At 35.8% G+C, this 18,501-nt stretch overlaps 1 protein-coding gene across 6 annotated transcripts in view; it reads left to right on the top strand.

Annotated features, from left to right (window-relative positions):
- Positions 1–18,501, top strand: part of BIRC6 (baculoviral IAP repeat containing 6) — a 176,468-nt gene that overhangs the window by 116,154 nt on the left and 41,813 nt on the right. For all 6 annotated transcript variants that reach the window (XM_059841328.1, XM_059841327.1, XM_059841323.1 and 3 more), the window contains 4 exons: positions 1,944–2,244; positions 4,907–5,124; positions 7,416–7,580; positions 9,391–9,559. In XM_059841328.1, the coding sequence (XP_059697311.1) occupies positions 1,944–2,244; positions 4,907–5,124; positions 7,416–7,580; positions 9,391–9,559 (853 nt within the window). The remainder of the gene's footprint in view (positions 1–1,943; positions 2,245–4,906; positions 5,125–7,415; positions 7,581–9,390; positions 9,560–18,501) is intronic.

The raw sequence follows: 18,501 nt of genomic DNA, 5'->3' as shown, positions 1-18,501 counted from the left end.
GCCTTGTGGGACCAAGGCAAGCTGCTTCTGTTACCTTGAAGGTAACAGAATACCTTGGAGGGTGCAGTAAAATAGTTACAGATGTACTATAAAGGCATATTTGCTTATCACTTAATTGTTTGTGCAAGTGTACCCTTATAGATACTTTAATGGTTAAGTGAAATTCAGTTCTCAAAGCAGATGATGTAATTTTATTGTTATAAATAACAGTGTCATCTTAATTATATTGATATTAAGAAATAATGTATATTATTTGTCTACTTATATATAGAATTCCTCTGGATGCACTGATAGACATTTCAAGAGTGCAGTAGTGGTGTTAGTGTGGAATTACTCCCTTGGCTACTGTTTTAAGTACACACTGCTAAAAAGGGAAAAAAAAACTTGTGAATTATTCAGATTCTGTTTGACTATATTTTTGAAGTTTTTGGCTGATACTCCTAACAAGAAATAATATTTATTCCCTTTGAAACTGAATTAATCATGAATTAGTGGTATCATACTAAGGGTATGAATTAAGGATACGTTATTCAGTATCTTGACTGTAAAATTATTGCAACCATAGGAACCCTATAGTGAGACTGGATAATTATTATTCATCCTTTATAAATAGTTCTACAAAGGCCCTAGAGGTCTAGTACCAATGCAGTTCAAAAATTATAAGTTGAAGAAAAGTATTTACATAAACAGTTTCTGTATTATGAATTCCAAGAGAGATAATGTGTACTCTGTGTTCAAGAAAACTGATATATGGAATTCTGCAAGACATGAAATGTAACTTATAACCATGAGAAATTTCATTCCTTTTTTTCCTTCTTTTTCTATAGTCCTAGAACTTACTGTCTTTTCACAATTTCTTAGCTTGAGATATATGTTTAGATTCAAATACTGATTAAGAATTCTGCAAACCATAAAAAAAATTAAATACAGTAATACCAAAGAGACTGTTTAGAGTGAAGACTGATGATTTCTCCAGACCCTTAATTCTTTAATTTTACTTTTATATTTCTCCAAGTCACTGGTACTTCTGATTCTCCTAATGTGAACATAATTGGAATAAATGCAGTAAAACATGGCTTTGACTTTCAATTAGGAATTTGGTATTCTGGATAATTGCTGTAAAGGCTTTTCATATTAACCTTTTCAAGTTTAGATCAGTCTGGTGATAAATACCGAAATACTAAATATGATCAAATCTGTTTATCTGAATAGCATGAAAGCCTGAAACATCTGTGACATTTAATTATGAGAGGGACCTCAGTGTCATAATTTCATTTAAATTGTTTGATTGTGTCTTTGGGCACTGTAGAGCTACTACCCTCTTAAACTCTGATTCCCATCATAATGCTTGACTGCACAGTCCTCTGGTCATAAAACAGACTGTTCTGTTAGAGTATAATAGTAATGAAGCCTGTCAAATCAATAAAAAGTTCAAAAGGCTCCTGAGTTGCTACAAAACTGCTAAGATACCTGAAGTTATTCTTAGTTTTTAAAGGCATTATGATTAATTTTTCTTCTTTTTTGTAATATGTAATTAAAAATAAATACTTACCTTCAGTGTTTAATGTTAAAAATAAAGGGCCATTTCTTATTTAACAGTATAGTACATAAATTAATCTTTGTATTTACTTCAGAGTAATTTATATCTCTTATGCCACTGTGTTGAAGCAGCACATTTTAACTGAGGATTTTAGGTTGCTAAAATATGTTTCCTTGCTTGTGTAGGCACAGCTTTGTAGCACTGCATTGAAAATACAAGTGTGCCCTTTTAAGCCATTTGGCATGGTCCCTATATCTGCAAATGGTGGAGTATTTCATGTGACTTCTTTATTGTGTCCTACATTAAGATTGCATGTCTTTTAGATCCTTATTATAATAGCATTTTTGTTTAAGGTGTTTAACTGAATGACTGCTAAATTTCTTTGTTGTTTCTGTTGGTTAAGGTGAGCACTCCAGTGGTTACGTCAGCCACACAGGAAAAACAGAAGGACAGTGATCAGTTTGAATGGGTTACCATTGAACAATCAGGGGAATTGGTGTATGAAGCACCAGAAACAATTGCTGCAGAGCCTCCACCAATCAAGTCAACAGTCCAGACTATGTCTCCCATACCTGCACATTCTTTGGCTGCCTTTGGTTTATTTCTCCGTCTCCCGGGCTATGCTGAGGTGCTGCTAAAAGAACGGAAACATGCTCAGTGTCTGTTGAGATTGGTGTTGGGAGTTACAGATGATGGTGAAGGAAGTATGTGCTGTAATTATTACCTTTCTTTGTAGACCACAGATAATTTTACTTACATTTATTTGCACTGTATTGCTTTTATCAGGAAGTTAGCATTGGTTTGTGCAGAAGCATGTTGCAGGCATCTTTGATAAACTCTTGTCTCTAATAAATTCTGTCTGGCAAAGTTTTATCACAATCATCAGTATTCAAGAGTTCTCATCTCATATCAGAGTAATTGTAAAATAAGCACTGATAAAACCTACAATGACATTGTCAAGATAACTGCATTCAGACAGAATGTTCTAAGTATCTGGAAATGCTCAACTAATTGTGCAAGCAGCCTATAATTTTGCCTCCAAATGTAGAATAATATGAATAAGAGCAAAGCTACAACAGATGTAGAGTAAACCACTGAATAATGTTCTAGAAAAGGAGAGTAAGATTTAAAAATTATAGTGATTAAATTGCCTAAACAGAAGCTCTGCCTTGATGGTGTGAGTTCAGAGGGAGAAATGGGATGTTCTTCAAAGAATAAACAGACAAGCCAGGAGAAAAATTTGTCAGTGTCTTTTGGGCCTGGAATTCTGCATGTAGTTCTAATATTCACATTTCTTACTGTTTTGAAAAACTGGAAGAGTGCGTCTGAAATATGTTTTCTACATGGAAGGCATTTGCTTTTACTGGGTATTGTGTATTGGTGCACTTGAGCAGTGTCAGATTTACAGTTGAACTTGATGATCTCAAGGGTCTTTTCCACCCTACATGATTCTGTGATTATGACTCTGAAGAGTGCTGGTTTTTGTAGGCTGCAATCATCAGAAGTTAGCCTCTGTTTAGCACTCTGAATAGAGTGGTAGAGTGGTGTGCAACACGGACCTTATAAGACCAGCTGGAAAACCAAGAATCTCATTTGCCCTCCCTTCCGCTTATCTTTTTATTTCACTAGTATTTAGGTGCAAGACAGTAGATGAGAATAAACTGGGCAATAAAAATTCAGTCTAGCTGCTTACACTCACCTAATCTGAGTGATAAATAACTGAAGAACTGTATGCAGTTTCTAAAGTAGTCCCAGTCCCTTACAACTGCAGGCAATTTTTATATCTTTTCTTTTTTTTAATAAAGAGACATTTAGAATTTGGGTTGCTTTCTTTTTTTTTAGTAGTGTAGGTGTGTGTGTGTGCAGCCACTACTGCTAATGAAATACCGTTGCAGAACATAATTATCTTAATGGGTAGGGGTTGCTTTACTTTTCTGCTTGTTTATTCATATGCAGTTAGTGGACAACAGCTCTTCTTTCTCCATTTGTTGACAGGAATCACATTCCCTTGTAGCCTTAGTTTTAGCTGGACTAAACAGCCAGTTTCTCTTTTCCCTTAGCCAAACATCTGAATTCAACTTTACAAAATGTGGGTTCAGTTGTACACAGTAATCCACATTAGTTTTCTCTATAAACTATTGATAACTTCCTTTTTTGTTTGAAATGCAGCTTTTCACACGTGTAGGATCTCGTTACTTTCTTACATAATATGAAGAGCTGCAATTATAAATCTATGATTTATAGATTAAAACATGGATTCAGTTGTCTGCAAAGATAAATAATGTGCAAATGTTTAGATTTTCTCTTTTTTTATTTGGCTATGCCTGCAGTTATGGAATTCTATCAGATGGGCTTATTTTCCAGAAATGTTTGAGTTTATTTATGAAGATCCCAGTCAGAGGGCTTTTGATTCCTTCTTGTTACTGTCTATGCAAAGAGTATCAGATAGATATGAATTAACACATGTGCATGTGTGTAGATACATATACACACAAACACAGACATATTTGCTTAAATCTCTGGATGATGATATAGCTGATAAACTCTTAAGAATGAGGGAGAAAATAAAATATTTAAAATAGGAAGCAAACTTCTGGACAGAGTGGGCTATTTTAAAGTATTTTCACTGTTTGAAGCATCTCTAGTTGTCAGTTGTCTCTTTTATATATGCACTGAGAAAGCAATGTGAAATGTATTGTTAAATACAAGAAAAAAATGAGAGTTTCCCATATCTCAGTGTGTTGCATTAATAGGTCACTCCATTATTTGAAATGTGGCTTTTAAAAGAAAATTTTTGCTCATAATGCAAAGGGCTTAAAAATTTTAAGGAATTGTAGCACAAAATTCATACATGCAACTCATTTAATTAAAATTATGTTAGTATTTCACCATGGGTTCAACTTCAGTAGGAACTTGGTTTGTGTCAATACATTAATTCATACTTTGGGCACATGGATACAGAAGAGAATCCTACATATGATAAACTACTGCTACTTGCCAGCTGAGCTGCTATTAGCTGATCACGTGCATTCTTTATCTTGCTGTATTTGCAATGATTAAAAATATATATGTATTTTAAAAAATTAGTCCAGACTAGTTTTCTCCCTTGAAATGGCAAATCAAATTTTTAAAATTTGATTCTTTACCAAATCTATGAATAAAATAAAGAAACATTCTTTCTTCTGCACTCTCCTCATAATGAAATGTTTCTTGGAAGAGAAACATAGTAATAGATGGCTTTACTGTATGTGAATGCTGAAGTCCTTAGTAGATTTCTGAATGTACATAAGCTATTGCAGAGATTAATAAGCTGTATTGAACTATTGAAGGAAAATGTGGGTTTGATGTTTTCCTTCTCCAACCTAGGTCATATCCTGCAGTCTCCTTCAGCAAACGTGCTCCCAACTCTGCCCTTCCACGTGTTGCGCAGTCTGTTCAGCACCACCCCGCTGACCACCGACGATGGAGTGCTGCTGAGGAGGATGGCGCTGGAGATTGGGGCCATCCATCTTATCCTGGCTTGTCTCTCTGCCCTGAGCCACCACGCACCAAGAGTGCCCAACTCAAGTCCCAACCAGGCGGAGGTAAGGTTACCAGCACAGCAGGTACCAGCCAGAAGTACTAAGAGTTTTAATTAAAAAAATTAAATCATTTCATTGCTTTCGTTGTAACCTAAGTTTTGCAGACTTTAAAAAAAATTGTGAAGTACCTGATTAGGTAATTGTCCCTGCATGTTGCAAATAAACATGGTAATCATGAAAGTAGAGAAAGAAGGCTTGCCTTGAGGCATTAAGGTATAATCAGTTTCTTTCCCAGGACCTTCTTTTTCCCAGGCAGAAAAGGCATAATGGTGGTTCCTTAATACCCATTAGATAGTATGACCTCATTACCTTATTTAACATTCATCATCTAAAGTCCTGGATACAAATTATTTCCTTTCAAATGCTTCACAAATATAAATTAGTTGTGAAAATCAATGAATTAATGCAGTGATTTTTGTTACAATCTTTGTACTGATATTTAAATGAGATCTAAAGTTTCCATCATATTCAAGATCTCAAAATAATCAAAATTTTCCATCATATTCAAGATCTCAAAATAATCTCCAAAATATGACTTTTTCAAAGGCATTTCTTGAGTTACATCACCCTCTATTCAGAATATGCATATTCTGATTCTGATTTTCTTTTTAGGACTGTAAGTTACCATTTCTGCATAATGTACCAATTGTCTGTAAAAGTGTTTTTACAAAAATATTAATGACTCGCCCTCTTTAGCATTGTTTTGGTAGAGGCTTGCATGAAACAGTTCCTGGTGGCTGAATATGGATTAGTACTTGCAAAATATAGGACTGTGCATATTTTAGCAGCTCTGATACTGATGAAGGGTTGAACAAGCAAGAGATGAAGCTGTGCCTGAGAATAATTCACCTTAATGGCTAATCAAATTCAAGGGGAAGCTGAGAGATTCTACTTCTAATGGGGTATCAGGCTGCTGACACATTAACACCTTAGCATTTTTGCATGTTTAGAGGGAAAGGGCAACCATTAATTCTTACTTCTGCTTCAGTGCTACCATGACCCCTTTAACAGCTTGCTTTCCATTAATTCATGTCTATCAGGTGATAGATGGTAACTTGAAACTAGGGATCCATTAGGTCTGCACTGAGGCTTGTATTTCTGGGGCCATGCTCTCCCTTAAGTGCTTTAATTTAGTGCTCATGACAGTCCTCTCAGAGTGTTAAAGGCACAACCTGTTCATGAGTAATGTCTACATGAAAATAACCACACAGCTGTTTCATCACCAAGACACATTGCATTCCCAGTGTAAAAGATTATCCAAGACTACTGTCGGTGTGATACTTCACAGATGATAATTTCTTTTACCACTGCAGTCTGTTCATGTATCATTTCTTTTCTTTCATATGCAATCTTTAATAAAGTCACTGAAGAAGAAGTGAACAGAAAATGAAACTTTTCAGAGCCATAAAACAAATACTGCATGATGTGGTTTCCAGCTAATTGTGACTAAGTAATGAAAGTAGCGAGTCACTTGTTTAGGATGTAAATATGCAAATAGGAAAACATCAGTTAAAAAATGCTTATCAGAGTTTTTTCTGCATCCATTTCACCAGTGACCTGCTAAAATTCAAAAATTAGTGTTAATACTTCCACACTACTTCGTGAGGTCTGAGCATTGTAATATTGGAGTTATGTTACTAAAACATAACTGAGGCAGACGATTGGTAAAAGCTGTTTGAGCTGTTACCAAGCACTGTTGGAAAAATGCTCTTAGAAAATTTTTAGTCTGACTTCTTTGCTCTTACTTAGGGAGGAGGTAATGTGTATTTTAGGGACTCAGAGATCATGTATCAGAGCTATACGTGTAACTTACTCCTCTTGTTTTGGAGTATATTCAAAATCAATAAATACTTGAGCATATTAATATTTCAGTTCTGTTCTCTTGATAACATTTCCACTCCCATCCCCTTCATCTCATTGTGTTACTAGACTTGATTAGGTTCTAAACAGTTCTAAACAGCAATAATTACAGAGCTGTGATGTTTAGAATGATATTGATTAAGTAGCATTCTAATACCTCTCATAATTTAAGCAGTGATAGTATCATAAAAGAGAATAATAAAGGATTTACAGTACCGGTCAAACTGAAGAACTACTTTCAACAGTCTACTGCTAACCTTTACCATATATGTGGCAGTCTTTCCCATGGAAAGCTTTGAATTTCACTGGATCCTGATGATATCTTTAGAAAGTTAATAAACTGGGATTATTTTGCATAACAAAGGCTTTTTAAAGATAGTGCTACCAAGATTAAATCATTACATAATTTTTTTTTTTTTTCTTTTTTACTTTAGCCACAGGTGTCAAGTACACACAATACTGCATCAACAGAAGAGCAGCAGTTGTACTGGGCTAAGGGTACAGGATTTGGAACAGGCTCTACAGCTTCAGGATGGGATGTTGAACAAGCCTTGACTAAGCAAAGACTAGAAGAAGAGCATGTGACCTGCCTTCTACAGGTGTGTAATTATAGATTGCAATTAATGAGAGGGACTTAAAGCATGGATAATAAAACTGGAGTTTTGTCAGTCACACAGTAGAGTAATTACAATATTTTGGGCAACAATTATTTGCAAACAACTGTCTTAATGGAAAATTATATAGATCATATTTTGAGCAAGGCTGTTTTCAGATGTCACTAGGCTGCTGCATAGAAGACCTGGTTATGAGTTCTGAAGAGAAACTTCAGAACTTATGTGCCAAACAGTGTTACCTATTAATTTCTTGCATACTTTTCATGCTACTTTAAGGAAGTGCCTGTAGTTGATACTGGTGTCCATGAATGTGTTATGCCAGTATAACAAAATCTCACTCGTACATACATTCTAGAAAATCTTGAGTATGTCACTTACATGACAATAGTAGTTCTTCAATAAGCATCTAGATCTTAGTAAAATTCTAATATCTTCTAATACCTAAGGAGAAGAAGATCGTGCATAATCAGGCTTTTCAATCCAACCAGTTATGAAATCCAACCAATCCCTGTTATCTTGGATGAATGTAGGGAATATGAGATTGTATCTAGTCATCAAAAGTTTATTTCAGTTGAAAAGCATTAGCTAACCTGCTGGGGTTAGAGCACAAAGGAGATGAAATTTTGAAAATGCCCACACCCTGAAGAAGATACCATTTTGATGATCAGTTATTTTAGACACTGTAGATTACATGGCACAATCATCATATCCCTTGCAAAAGTACAATACGTAAAATCTGAAAACATTTTTCTATGCAAGAAAGAGGAAAATTGCCTAAATTACTCTCAGCAAAGCTTCCAGGCAGTATTCTGTATTCTGCCAGGGAGAGGTTTCGCTATCAATGTCCTAAGTCATGAAGTAAGGAGGCATTTGCTGAGGGCACTCAGCAGTTGAAGGCAGTAGCATTTTGCTGAACATGTCAGTCAGTTGTACAGCAGACTTTCCTTAGTCCCTGCTCTAGAAAGGTTGAGAGAAATTCTGTTGTACAGAGTGCTAATAAGATACTGCAGCGAAATACCATGGGTAAGGGGGTTAAAACAAAGAGGATGAATGAAAGAAAAGAGAAGAGGCTGAAAAGGTGAATAGAGTCCCTGGGTCTTCAAGCTATACAGCCTGTCAAGACTCAAAGTTTCTTAGTTTGAGAGTACAGCTGCACAAATCAGAGCCATGGAAACACATCTACAGCGCACAGAAAGGGCCTGTGAAGTCAGCCTTGGGGCAGGCAGGTGTGCTGTCAGGAGGTGCCTTCCCACGATTGCCAAGGGGAAGGCTGCTCTTTGCTTACTTAGATAAGAGCTGTGCTCATGAGTAGTTGTTCCTCCAGGTAACTGTTGTGCTCCCCATAACTTACTGTTTCATCTCTAAACCCTGAAGTCCCGTCCCAAAGGAAGTTACAAAAATACCTGAAGCATTTGCAGTTGGAAAAAATAAAAGTCCTACTGCTAGTTGGAGTACTTGGTGTTCTGCAGTGAAAGGGACTGGTCAGCTGCAGGTCTCAGTGGTCTGAGCTGGCACACTCTTGCTTCGAGTAACTTCAGCAGGTTTGTCAAGTTCATCTTAGTTGAATATGAAATTAAACAATTCAGAACTTTAACAGTTACTTAATTTTATCTTTACTAATAATCTAATAACTGTATAGAAATTCTTCTGAAACCTCTTTGGGCCTGCTGAAATAAATACCAAAACTGAATTTGCAAAACAGTTAGTGAAGTGTTAGGGCATGTATCTTAAGGAAAGTCAAAGTTCTTTTGACTGAAATAGATCAGTTTTGATTAAGTACTTTGGTGTATTTCAGGTTCTTGCCAGTTACATAAATCCTGCAGGGAGTACATCAAATGAAGAGACTCAAACGAGCCATGAGGGGAGAGGCCAAAACAGCAGCGCTCTTCCATCCATCCTCCTGGAGCTGCTCAGTCAGTCCTGTCTCATCCCAGCCATGTCATCGTACCTCCGCAACGACTCAGGTAACGCGTCCGTGCCTCCTTCAAAACCAAAGCTGCCTTACTTCTGTCAAATGAGGTTTTGCAGAAACAACAGGGGATTCTTGTTTCAGTGCACTTGCCAGTTTAGAAGTTTAACAATGGAACATTCGCTTGAGCCTTAGAAAACAAAATAAAACAGAATCATCAGACAGAATCTTGTTGAAATGCTCACATTTCTTGCAATATCTCTTTAAATTTAAAGTTCATTTCTTCAGCTGTTGAAACTAACAGGAAAATGGTGTTTTCTTCTGAAAATTTTGCATGTTAGTTCTTCTACAGAAGATACACAGAGGAAAGGAGTACTTTATACAAGACCATGAAACATAGTGGGAAGAGAAATGTCAATTTTAAAGAAAATTGAGTAAATGCATACCTGAATTTGGTAAACGTTGCACATAGTAGGGCAATTCTACCTCAGTCAAAGCTTTTTCCCTTTTTTTAGAAAGTACAAAAATAAGCCTCTTATCAGAACTGTAAAATATTTCATATATATGGGAACAATTAAATTGTTGAGCTTTTTAAAACAAAAGTAAATGAGTTCTATGAGTTCATCAAATTTCTGCTTATAATTTTAAAACCAAGATGCTTTGATAGTTTTCATCTGGTATGTTGTACCTGGCTGGGGAAACCATTTCAGTTTTACAAGGTGGTGTGAAGCAGTATGAATTAAGCAAATGCCTGTGCGGAACTAATGACAAAATCAGCTGACTGGGTTTGTGATTTATGTTCGGTCTCACTAGATGACAGGCTTTAGTATGGAGATGAGCCTTAGGTTGGATTTTTATTAAGTTACTTTTTTCATAAAGATGGATTTAATCCTTAAGTATCTGGAGGAGTTGTTGCAAATCTGAGTAATTCAGTTTTGGAGCTTATTTTGCCTGCCCTATTTTTGGAGCAACTGATTAATGTCTTTGTCACATTACCGCAGTTCTTTGGGATGCCAGTTGGAGGGTGTGGTGATGTGAATTCATGAAACAGTGTTATAGCTCCTTGAATTACAGCATACGTTTTATGTTAGAGGTAAAAGAGAAATTATCCCTATCTTAAGGATTTGCAAAGCTACTTAGAACTAAAACAAGAATGTGGCTCTTTTAATTTGTAGTAACTAGGGCGTTACATAATCTTGTGTGATGGAATGGAACTAGTTCAGAAAGTCTGCCGGGGTCTTATAGTAAAAATAAAAATATAAAGATCTTCCACTTGCTAGTCTGCAGATTGACACCTCACCCTAATTTTGCAATGAATTTGTTGGTTCTGTTTGACACATACTACAGTGAGGAAAATGAACTAATGATAGACCAAGCTTGTTATTGCAGTTGAAAATACAATGTAAAACAATCAAGGAAATTATAAAGTAAAAGAATAAAGTAATCTTTCTAACAGATACTCATAAATTCTTCTTTGTTGAGGAAAAGGAAGAGTCATTGAAAGACCTGGCAAAAATGCCATGTTATCTAAAGGATGAAGCAGCTGATCCTGAGTTACAGATGAATCACAGCTGCTGAAATTGCTATTTCCTGTTTTCAATAGAAGAATGTATCTGTCGGTGTAAGTCACCTTTAACTGGGAGAGAACAGTCAGATATTGATAGAATAGATGAGATATGTGGCTGGTGGCGAGAAGTTCAGACTAGTTTGGCTTTCAGGAACCTTTTTTTTTTCATTGTACAAAGAAGAGGAAAAGTTTTGGTGAAACATGTTTATTTTAGGTATGTTTTCCACTGCTGAACTACTCTTGTTTCTGGTTGGCAGGTGGTGTTGAAATGTTGTGCCTGTGCATTAACAATTAGGAAAGAGTGAGCAATGTAGCAGTTAAACTGTATTAAAGCAAAGCAAAACCTTGCTTTTCAGAGAAAAAAATGAAAACTACCCTTCCATTTAAAAGTTCACAAAGAGTGGGGTTATTTCTATTGAAGTTTAGAACTGTAAAATCTAAGGCTTGTTATCCTTTGATTGATCAAAGCAATATGAATGTTTCCTGCTGTATTTGTTCAAAAGTCTATAAAACACTATCATTAACAATGCTCTCCTGGATTTAAAAATAATAATTTTGCAGGCTTGCAACAGTCAGGCTCATCTTTGGAAGCACAATAGGATAGAAGTATGAAAGGGAAATGTGCAAAGAGGATGACTTCTGGAAAGAATGTCTTCTCTTTGTCAATATTTGAGCCAGATGCATTTAGCTGGGAAGGAACCCCTGAAAACAGTTTGTCTTAGTGATAACAAGGCACAATTACTGTTGAGTTTAAAGGCAGACAGATAATTTTCACATTAATGAGTGCAAGTTGCACGTGATGGGGCTCTCAGTGTCACTGAGTGTCAGCAGACATAGCTAACACAATAGAAGCAGGTTGAGAAGCTCTGAAGCTGTGTTAGGTTCTGGTACAATGCTTGTGGGACTGAAAATTTCCGTTAATGCGTTTTTGGTTCAAATATTTCAATTTCAAATAAAGAGATGACTTTTTTATTATTACTACTATTTTTATTTCCTTTTCTAGAATCTTGAAGACCAATGCAATTTAGTAGAACAGATTTGAGTCTTTCCTGATAGAGCTTTATCTAATTTCAAACTTATCTTGAATACCTGTGTCTTCTCTAGCAAGGCTGAACAGGAGTCTAGGGAGAGTAGGAAAGGGAACAGTGTCGGTAGTAATGCGCACGTATACGGAATTCTAATTTTCAGACTGCTGCAACTTCTATTGTCAAAATGTACTTCTGTGTGGAATAAGCAGGTAACTGCATTCTTCCTGTAATAAATGCTGGTCTGATCTGAGGAATTAGGGTATTGCATATAGAATGCTAACAGAATGTTCCTGGGTTCTGGCACCTGAGCAGGAACAAGCTGTGCCCAGCACAGTGATAACAGAAATTAGTGATTTTCAGCAACCCTGTAACTTTCTCAGATTTGAGTGGGTACTGGTGGGGCCAGATGAAGGTTACCCTTATGCTGAAGGTATTCTGCTGGATTTTAGGTTTTGTTGTAATTATTGGAATAATAGTGATCTTCACATATCTATATGTATCTACCATACACATAAAATCAAGGTGGGGGGGAATTTTGATATAAAAATATGTGCAATGAAGCTGCAGGCATGCTTTTTTCTTTCATTGCACGGTAGGCTGGTAACTCTGTGGTAATATAAGACAATAAGTATTCTGGTATTGATGTGAATTTTGTATTTTTTTACATGTTCAGTTAGCTGCAGGTCTGGCACATCCATCTTGCAAAGCTCTTTCAACAGATTGCCTTGTGTCTCAGTTGTAAATCTATCTAGGATTTTTGTTGCTTAAGTTTATTTTGACATCCTGCTTAATTTGCCCGAGACATACATGGACTAGATTGTTATCTATATAGTTCTAGATAAAAGGAATATTGATCAGACAAGCAGTGCTCACATAACATTCAATCTTTTAGAAACCTCACCTCGAACCAGATTAGTACAAACCAGATTGCTCTGATATGTTCTGCAGTTTCATCTGCATCGAAGTGAGGTGATTGTGAAGTCCTTGTAAATTATTACCATTTTAATTGATTTCTATAATTGCTTGTTTCTTGTAGAGAAGGAAGGTTTATCTGTCCTTGAAGAACTTTCCTTAGTATGCAAGATAGCTCTTGTCATAAGGGGAAATAGCTGCTGTAATCCTCACCGTTTCTTGATAATTTTTTTGGTGTTTGTTTTGTGTCTTGTTATGGCATTACTGTAGTTTTTATTATCTTTCATTCTGTAAATGAGGAGGTTTATTTTTGAAACATGTTGAGATTTTTTTATTATACCTGTGTTTATTCCTAAGACTTAACTCATATTTACATTTGTGAAATTGATGTAGTTTTTAACTTCTGTATCATGAAACATCTAGCTTTTATTCATTACCACGCATATATGCACATTTCACGCTAAAAACTGTCATGTAAAACCTTTTCACTCTTGTCTTGTATACAGCATGTTTGTTTTGAAAGATTTTAGGGACTCTTTCAAATATGTGAGCACTTCTCTTCTTGAACAAAATGCACAGCGATAAAATTTTCACTGTACAACAAGAGGTTCCCAGCCAACGTGTGACCATACATGACTGTCGTGAAGGTCTAGATTTTGCTAATACAAGTAGGAGTTATTTGACTGATAGGTTTATGGAAACTAATACAAAATAGCGTTTGCAAGTGGGAGAGAAGAAAGCAGTATTTATAATAACTTTTGTGGCTAACAAGATTTACAGAGACAAGACAGGGCAAAGGAATCATGAAACAGAGGGAAAATCAACTGACTTTTAGAACAGGGCAAGGACTGTCTATTTTTTAATAGGCTTGAACAGTAAAAAGCCTAGTGAAGTTGGGATTTGTCAATACCACAATATTAGGTAGTCTCTTAATGGTAATGTCCTTAGACTAGCAAGGCCTGAGATGACTTAGACTTGTTTAAAGCCAAATATCAGGAGAGGTTTGTTATCACCTTTGCCTTAGAAAACAGACCTCATAGCAAGTTGCAGAATTCTTCTTGAATTCTCCTTGTTTGAATTTCCAGGCTTACAGGAAACAGATGATACTGTAGTTTTAGCTGGGGTTTGCTTACATGCTCCTTTCTTAGGCACCTTTCCTTCTTTGTTGGACAGAATGCCATGTGATGTGGCCAGCATAGCTTGTAGTGTTATATGAGCTTAGTCTTCCCTGGGTTTGACTGCTGAGAAGAGATGATGCATTTCTGTGGGAGGGCTTTGCTAAAAGGAGTGTCTTTACTGACCAAAGTGTTCCACTTGATGAGAGTCCAGTATTTGCTTTTTATGCACTTTTCATAGTTTACCAAATACTATCACATCATGGACTTGTGGATTCATTAATGTTGTGCTGCTTTATCCTGCTGCCAAATACCTCATTGTGAACTTTGTCCAATCAGTACTGCAGACAAATCTGTTGAATGTGAATTTGCTGCATTCTTTTTTCTGCCTCTTTTGATGCACCTCTCTTAGTTTGAGTCCATTGAAGTCATGCTATTCAGGCCTCAGACCATGATTGACTCCAGCTGGTCTGCTGAAGATAGAGTTTTCTAGCAATCACACTTACTCTCAAGGCATTGCATGGTGTTGTTTTACTTTCTGTCAAGTTATCCAGTCCCACTGAATTGAGTATGTTGAGTGCTCTGAGGCAGGTTCACACTGAGCTCTTTATTCATCCATTATTGAAGGTGTGACGGTACTGCTGCAGTGTAAATGTTGAATCATCATGCAACTCTGCTCTTCCCTAGACTATTGACTTTTTGCTGTGTATAATGAGAGGTAGTTGCTGTTAAGATATTTTTTGTTGGTGAAATTCTTAAGCGTATATTGGATTAAATGTATAAGTACCAAAGCTGTTTATTAGAGGTCATTTAATTAAAGTTAGACTTAGGTCCACTTGAGTATAGCCTGCAGGTATTATCTGTTAAGAAAGGACATCAGATTGCTGTTTTAAAACAGAATGTAACTTGTATGCTAAGGCAATCTAATGATAATGTTACCCTGTGACTTCCCTCTAAGGATCAAAGCCTTTGCTATAAATGAAATCAGAAGTACAGTGGCAGTTTAGATAGACAGCATGTAATTGCTGAAATTAAAATTTCTTCTAGCCTTCATTAATGTTAATGAGCTCATTCACTGGTAAAAGAAATCATACTGACCCTTTGCCACATTTGGTTATAATTTTGGGATTGGTTTTTGTCTGTTTTGCTGTTGAAGAGCTTACAAAAAAAATGTGCAGTATTTCACTGTAATGCTGTTGTACTGGTTGAATCACGATTTCGAGAAGAGAGCTATGCACTGAGATGATATGAAATAAAACTGTTTATTTATTTCACAGAATTAACAAGTTTTAAATAACTTCAGGATCAAAATAAACAGCAGCAATTTTTACCTGAATTTCACTTTTCAGGTTCTTGTAATATTTCATTTCAGAGATCCATCTCAAATATCCTGGTATTATGAGATTAAATGCAATAATATCCATAAGTATGTAGATATAAGAAGTACATTGAAAAAATAATAATGGTAATATCTGTTCTTAAATAGTCTTAAATAAACATTAGTAACCTGCATAACACTTTGGTGTTTCATATACTGAAAATAAGTATACATTTAATAGAGACTTTGCTGAAGACTGTGGCTGGTGAATAAATTTTCTTGTCTGCATGTGCTTCCTTCCAGTGCAGCCTCAGCCCTGTTTATCATTTCTTCTAGTTGAGCAAGTATTGACTCAGAGTTGCAAAACCAGAATATACCATCTTCCACCTCATTTGTCCATAAGTCAGTGTTACAGTGTGCAACTGACTGAAATATCATTGCCAAATTCATTCTCTTCTAGGTCCCTGACCTTATCCTATGCATGTACTGGTTTCAAAGTGACTTCCAAAGGCTCAGTTGGTTTAGCAGTTACCAAATTCTATACACTAACAAGCTATCACCTATATAAGGGATGTATTTCTTCACATGTCATTTTATGGAGGGACTGGATGTAGTTTTGTAGCCTAGAAAAAATTGAGCTGATATTCAGAAATGCAGCTGCTCTATTGTTCCTCTGTAGCACAGGTAATAGTAAGAAAAGTATTTCTTAAAATCAGTTTCTTTTTACGTTTTTCATGTTATTTGTTTAATAAGTTTTGAATCTGAAACTCTCAGAAGTAATTTTCATTATAAGGTACATGTGAGATACATTCATGTATACAAAAACTTCTATGGTCTCAGACTGTCTGCAGCTTTGGATCTAGTTTAAAGGCATATGTAGATTTAATTGAATATGTGGAATTAGTTTGACTAATTTCAGTAGCCAAATGGTATGTTCTGTGAAATATGCTTAAGAGTTGCAGTTCTGGGCTTAATCACAGACAATGCAAAAAGGGAAAATTTCTTCGGAACTTGGTCGAGAAAGAGAGAGTGCAGTCCTCTGGGCAGAGGTTAAACCTGTTTTCCATGCCACACTGTGAATCCTTGCATGATGTTTTACTTGAAAATAAGCATCAGGGTGAAAACATGAGAATTGTATTTGACTTCTTCTAAGCACATTCTAAAAATGATGATATAGAAAAGGTAATTTAAGATTTTTTTTTTTTCATTTGGAGAATACGTATTAGTGTGTCATTGGAATTATTAATATGTCTTAAAAGAAGTACTAAAATTATTCTTTTTTTACACCACTTTAAAGTATTTTTAATTAGAAAAGCACATTATCAATATAGCATGATGATTTCAAATACAGATTTAGTAAAGACAAGAAAATCTAACCTTTTTCAGCTTTCCACAAGACTAACAAAAATGCTGCAGAATATAGTCAATAGTTAAAATTTTATTTATAATATTACAACTCCTAGTATAACAGCGTTCCTGTTTTCACACTTACTATGCATTAGTGTAAGTTATAAGCCTAAATTATGGTGGCCTAAAACTAAAAAACCCTTTTGCCTGTTTTCTGGTCTCAGCTAGGAAGAGACATACTGCACAAAACCATAGAAAGCATGGGACTTGCTTATAGTTGCTCATAGATTTAGTTTATCTCTTTCTATGTTCTGATCCTTTTCAGTGTTTGGCTGTGTTTCTGTCTTGCATGTTTGCTGGCAATAAAACAGTGCCGTCTCTGATCCTGCTATTCAGATTTCATCTGTTACCAACGAAATGTTGTGTTTGGTCTGCCTTCATTTACGTAATTTAGCACCCTGGCTGGGCTCATAGGTACACTTTGCAGTCATTGATGCAGCAGCCTTAGCCAGACACTTCACTCTGGAATGTTTTTGATGCTCTTTTCAGAGAGTGGTGGGTTTTTTTGCTTTAAATTTATAAATCATCCTTACCATTGCAGGTCTTTGCACTTTGTGCTGTACAATTGATTTTCAAAAATGTCATCAAAGTGTAGTGTAGATGTACACAAAAACAATAACAAATAAATTGAGCACAGTTCCAATAATCCCAAGCAGTGCTAAAATAGATTCTTCTTTTTCCTCTTTCTCCTCTTGCCTTTTTACATCTTCTAGTGTTGTGATGGCAGAGGTCCCCATTTTTCCTGCAAATACCTTCACCAGTATTCTGGCAGCTAGCTAGAAAAAAGAAAGCAAATGGTAAATCTGGTCTGACAAACATGCAAGCTTTGATCTTTTTAAAAACAATTCTGTAGTTCTTCATACAGCATTTCTTAGTGCTGTGTTTATTGAGTTGTATTTGTCTTTTGTTTTCTTTTTGTATGAACATGTCCATGTTAAAAATAAATGTTCTGTAGGTACAGATTTGATAGGAGTGAAAAACAGCTTGGTGCTCCAAGCCAGTTAGTATGCTTTATTACAAAAGACATTTAAAATTTATCTTAAGCCAGAGATGGTACTGGTGAAAGCAGGTGTGTGAGCATTGTCCAGTACTCTGAAATGCCTGGGGAGATTATATGCATTTTTAGCTTTTCTTAAATATTTAACTGCCGTGTAAAGAAAACAGTTGAAAATATTCATGCCTGCTATTTTCAAACATGGAAAATATGCCTCCTTAATACAGTATCACTGTTGTTTTTTACCAGTGAGCCCCAAGCAGGCAATTGCAAGTGAGATCTTATCCTTTTTCACATTTAACAGATCAGCTTTTGGGCATCCATGCAACAGTAAACATTTATCAGAAAATTTCTGTCTTTTCAAATATAAAGGTGGCTGTTATGTATGCTGATCATTGCAGTATGCCACAGGATGGTAGTACTTTTATAGTAGCAACACTCTATGCAGTTTAAGAATTCAAGTAGACATTTACAGATGCATGTGTTATTTGTTATATTTTTTTGGTTGCAGAAGTGAGGTTGACAGGTCATTTCTATTACTTAGCTGCTTGTACTCTTTAATTTGCAGTCAAATATCTTCTAGAAACATATTCCCTGTAAAATTATGTTCATTGGTGACTGGGATGTTCATCTTGTATGTAATCTGCTATGCTGTT

The sequence above is a fragment of the Haemorhous mexicanus genome, chromosome 3 (assembly GCF_027477595.1).
Source record: "Haemorhous mexicanus isolate bHaeMex1 chromosome 3, bHaeMex1.pri, whole genome shotgun sequence".
In the NCBI taxonomy this organism is placed as follows: Eukaryota; Metazoa; Chordata; class Aves; order Passeriformes; family Fringillidae; genus Haemorhous; species Haemorhous mexicanus.
This window is presented reverse-complemented; position numbering and strand designations above follow the sequence as displayed.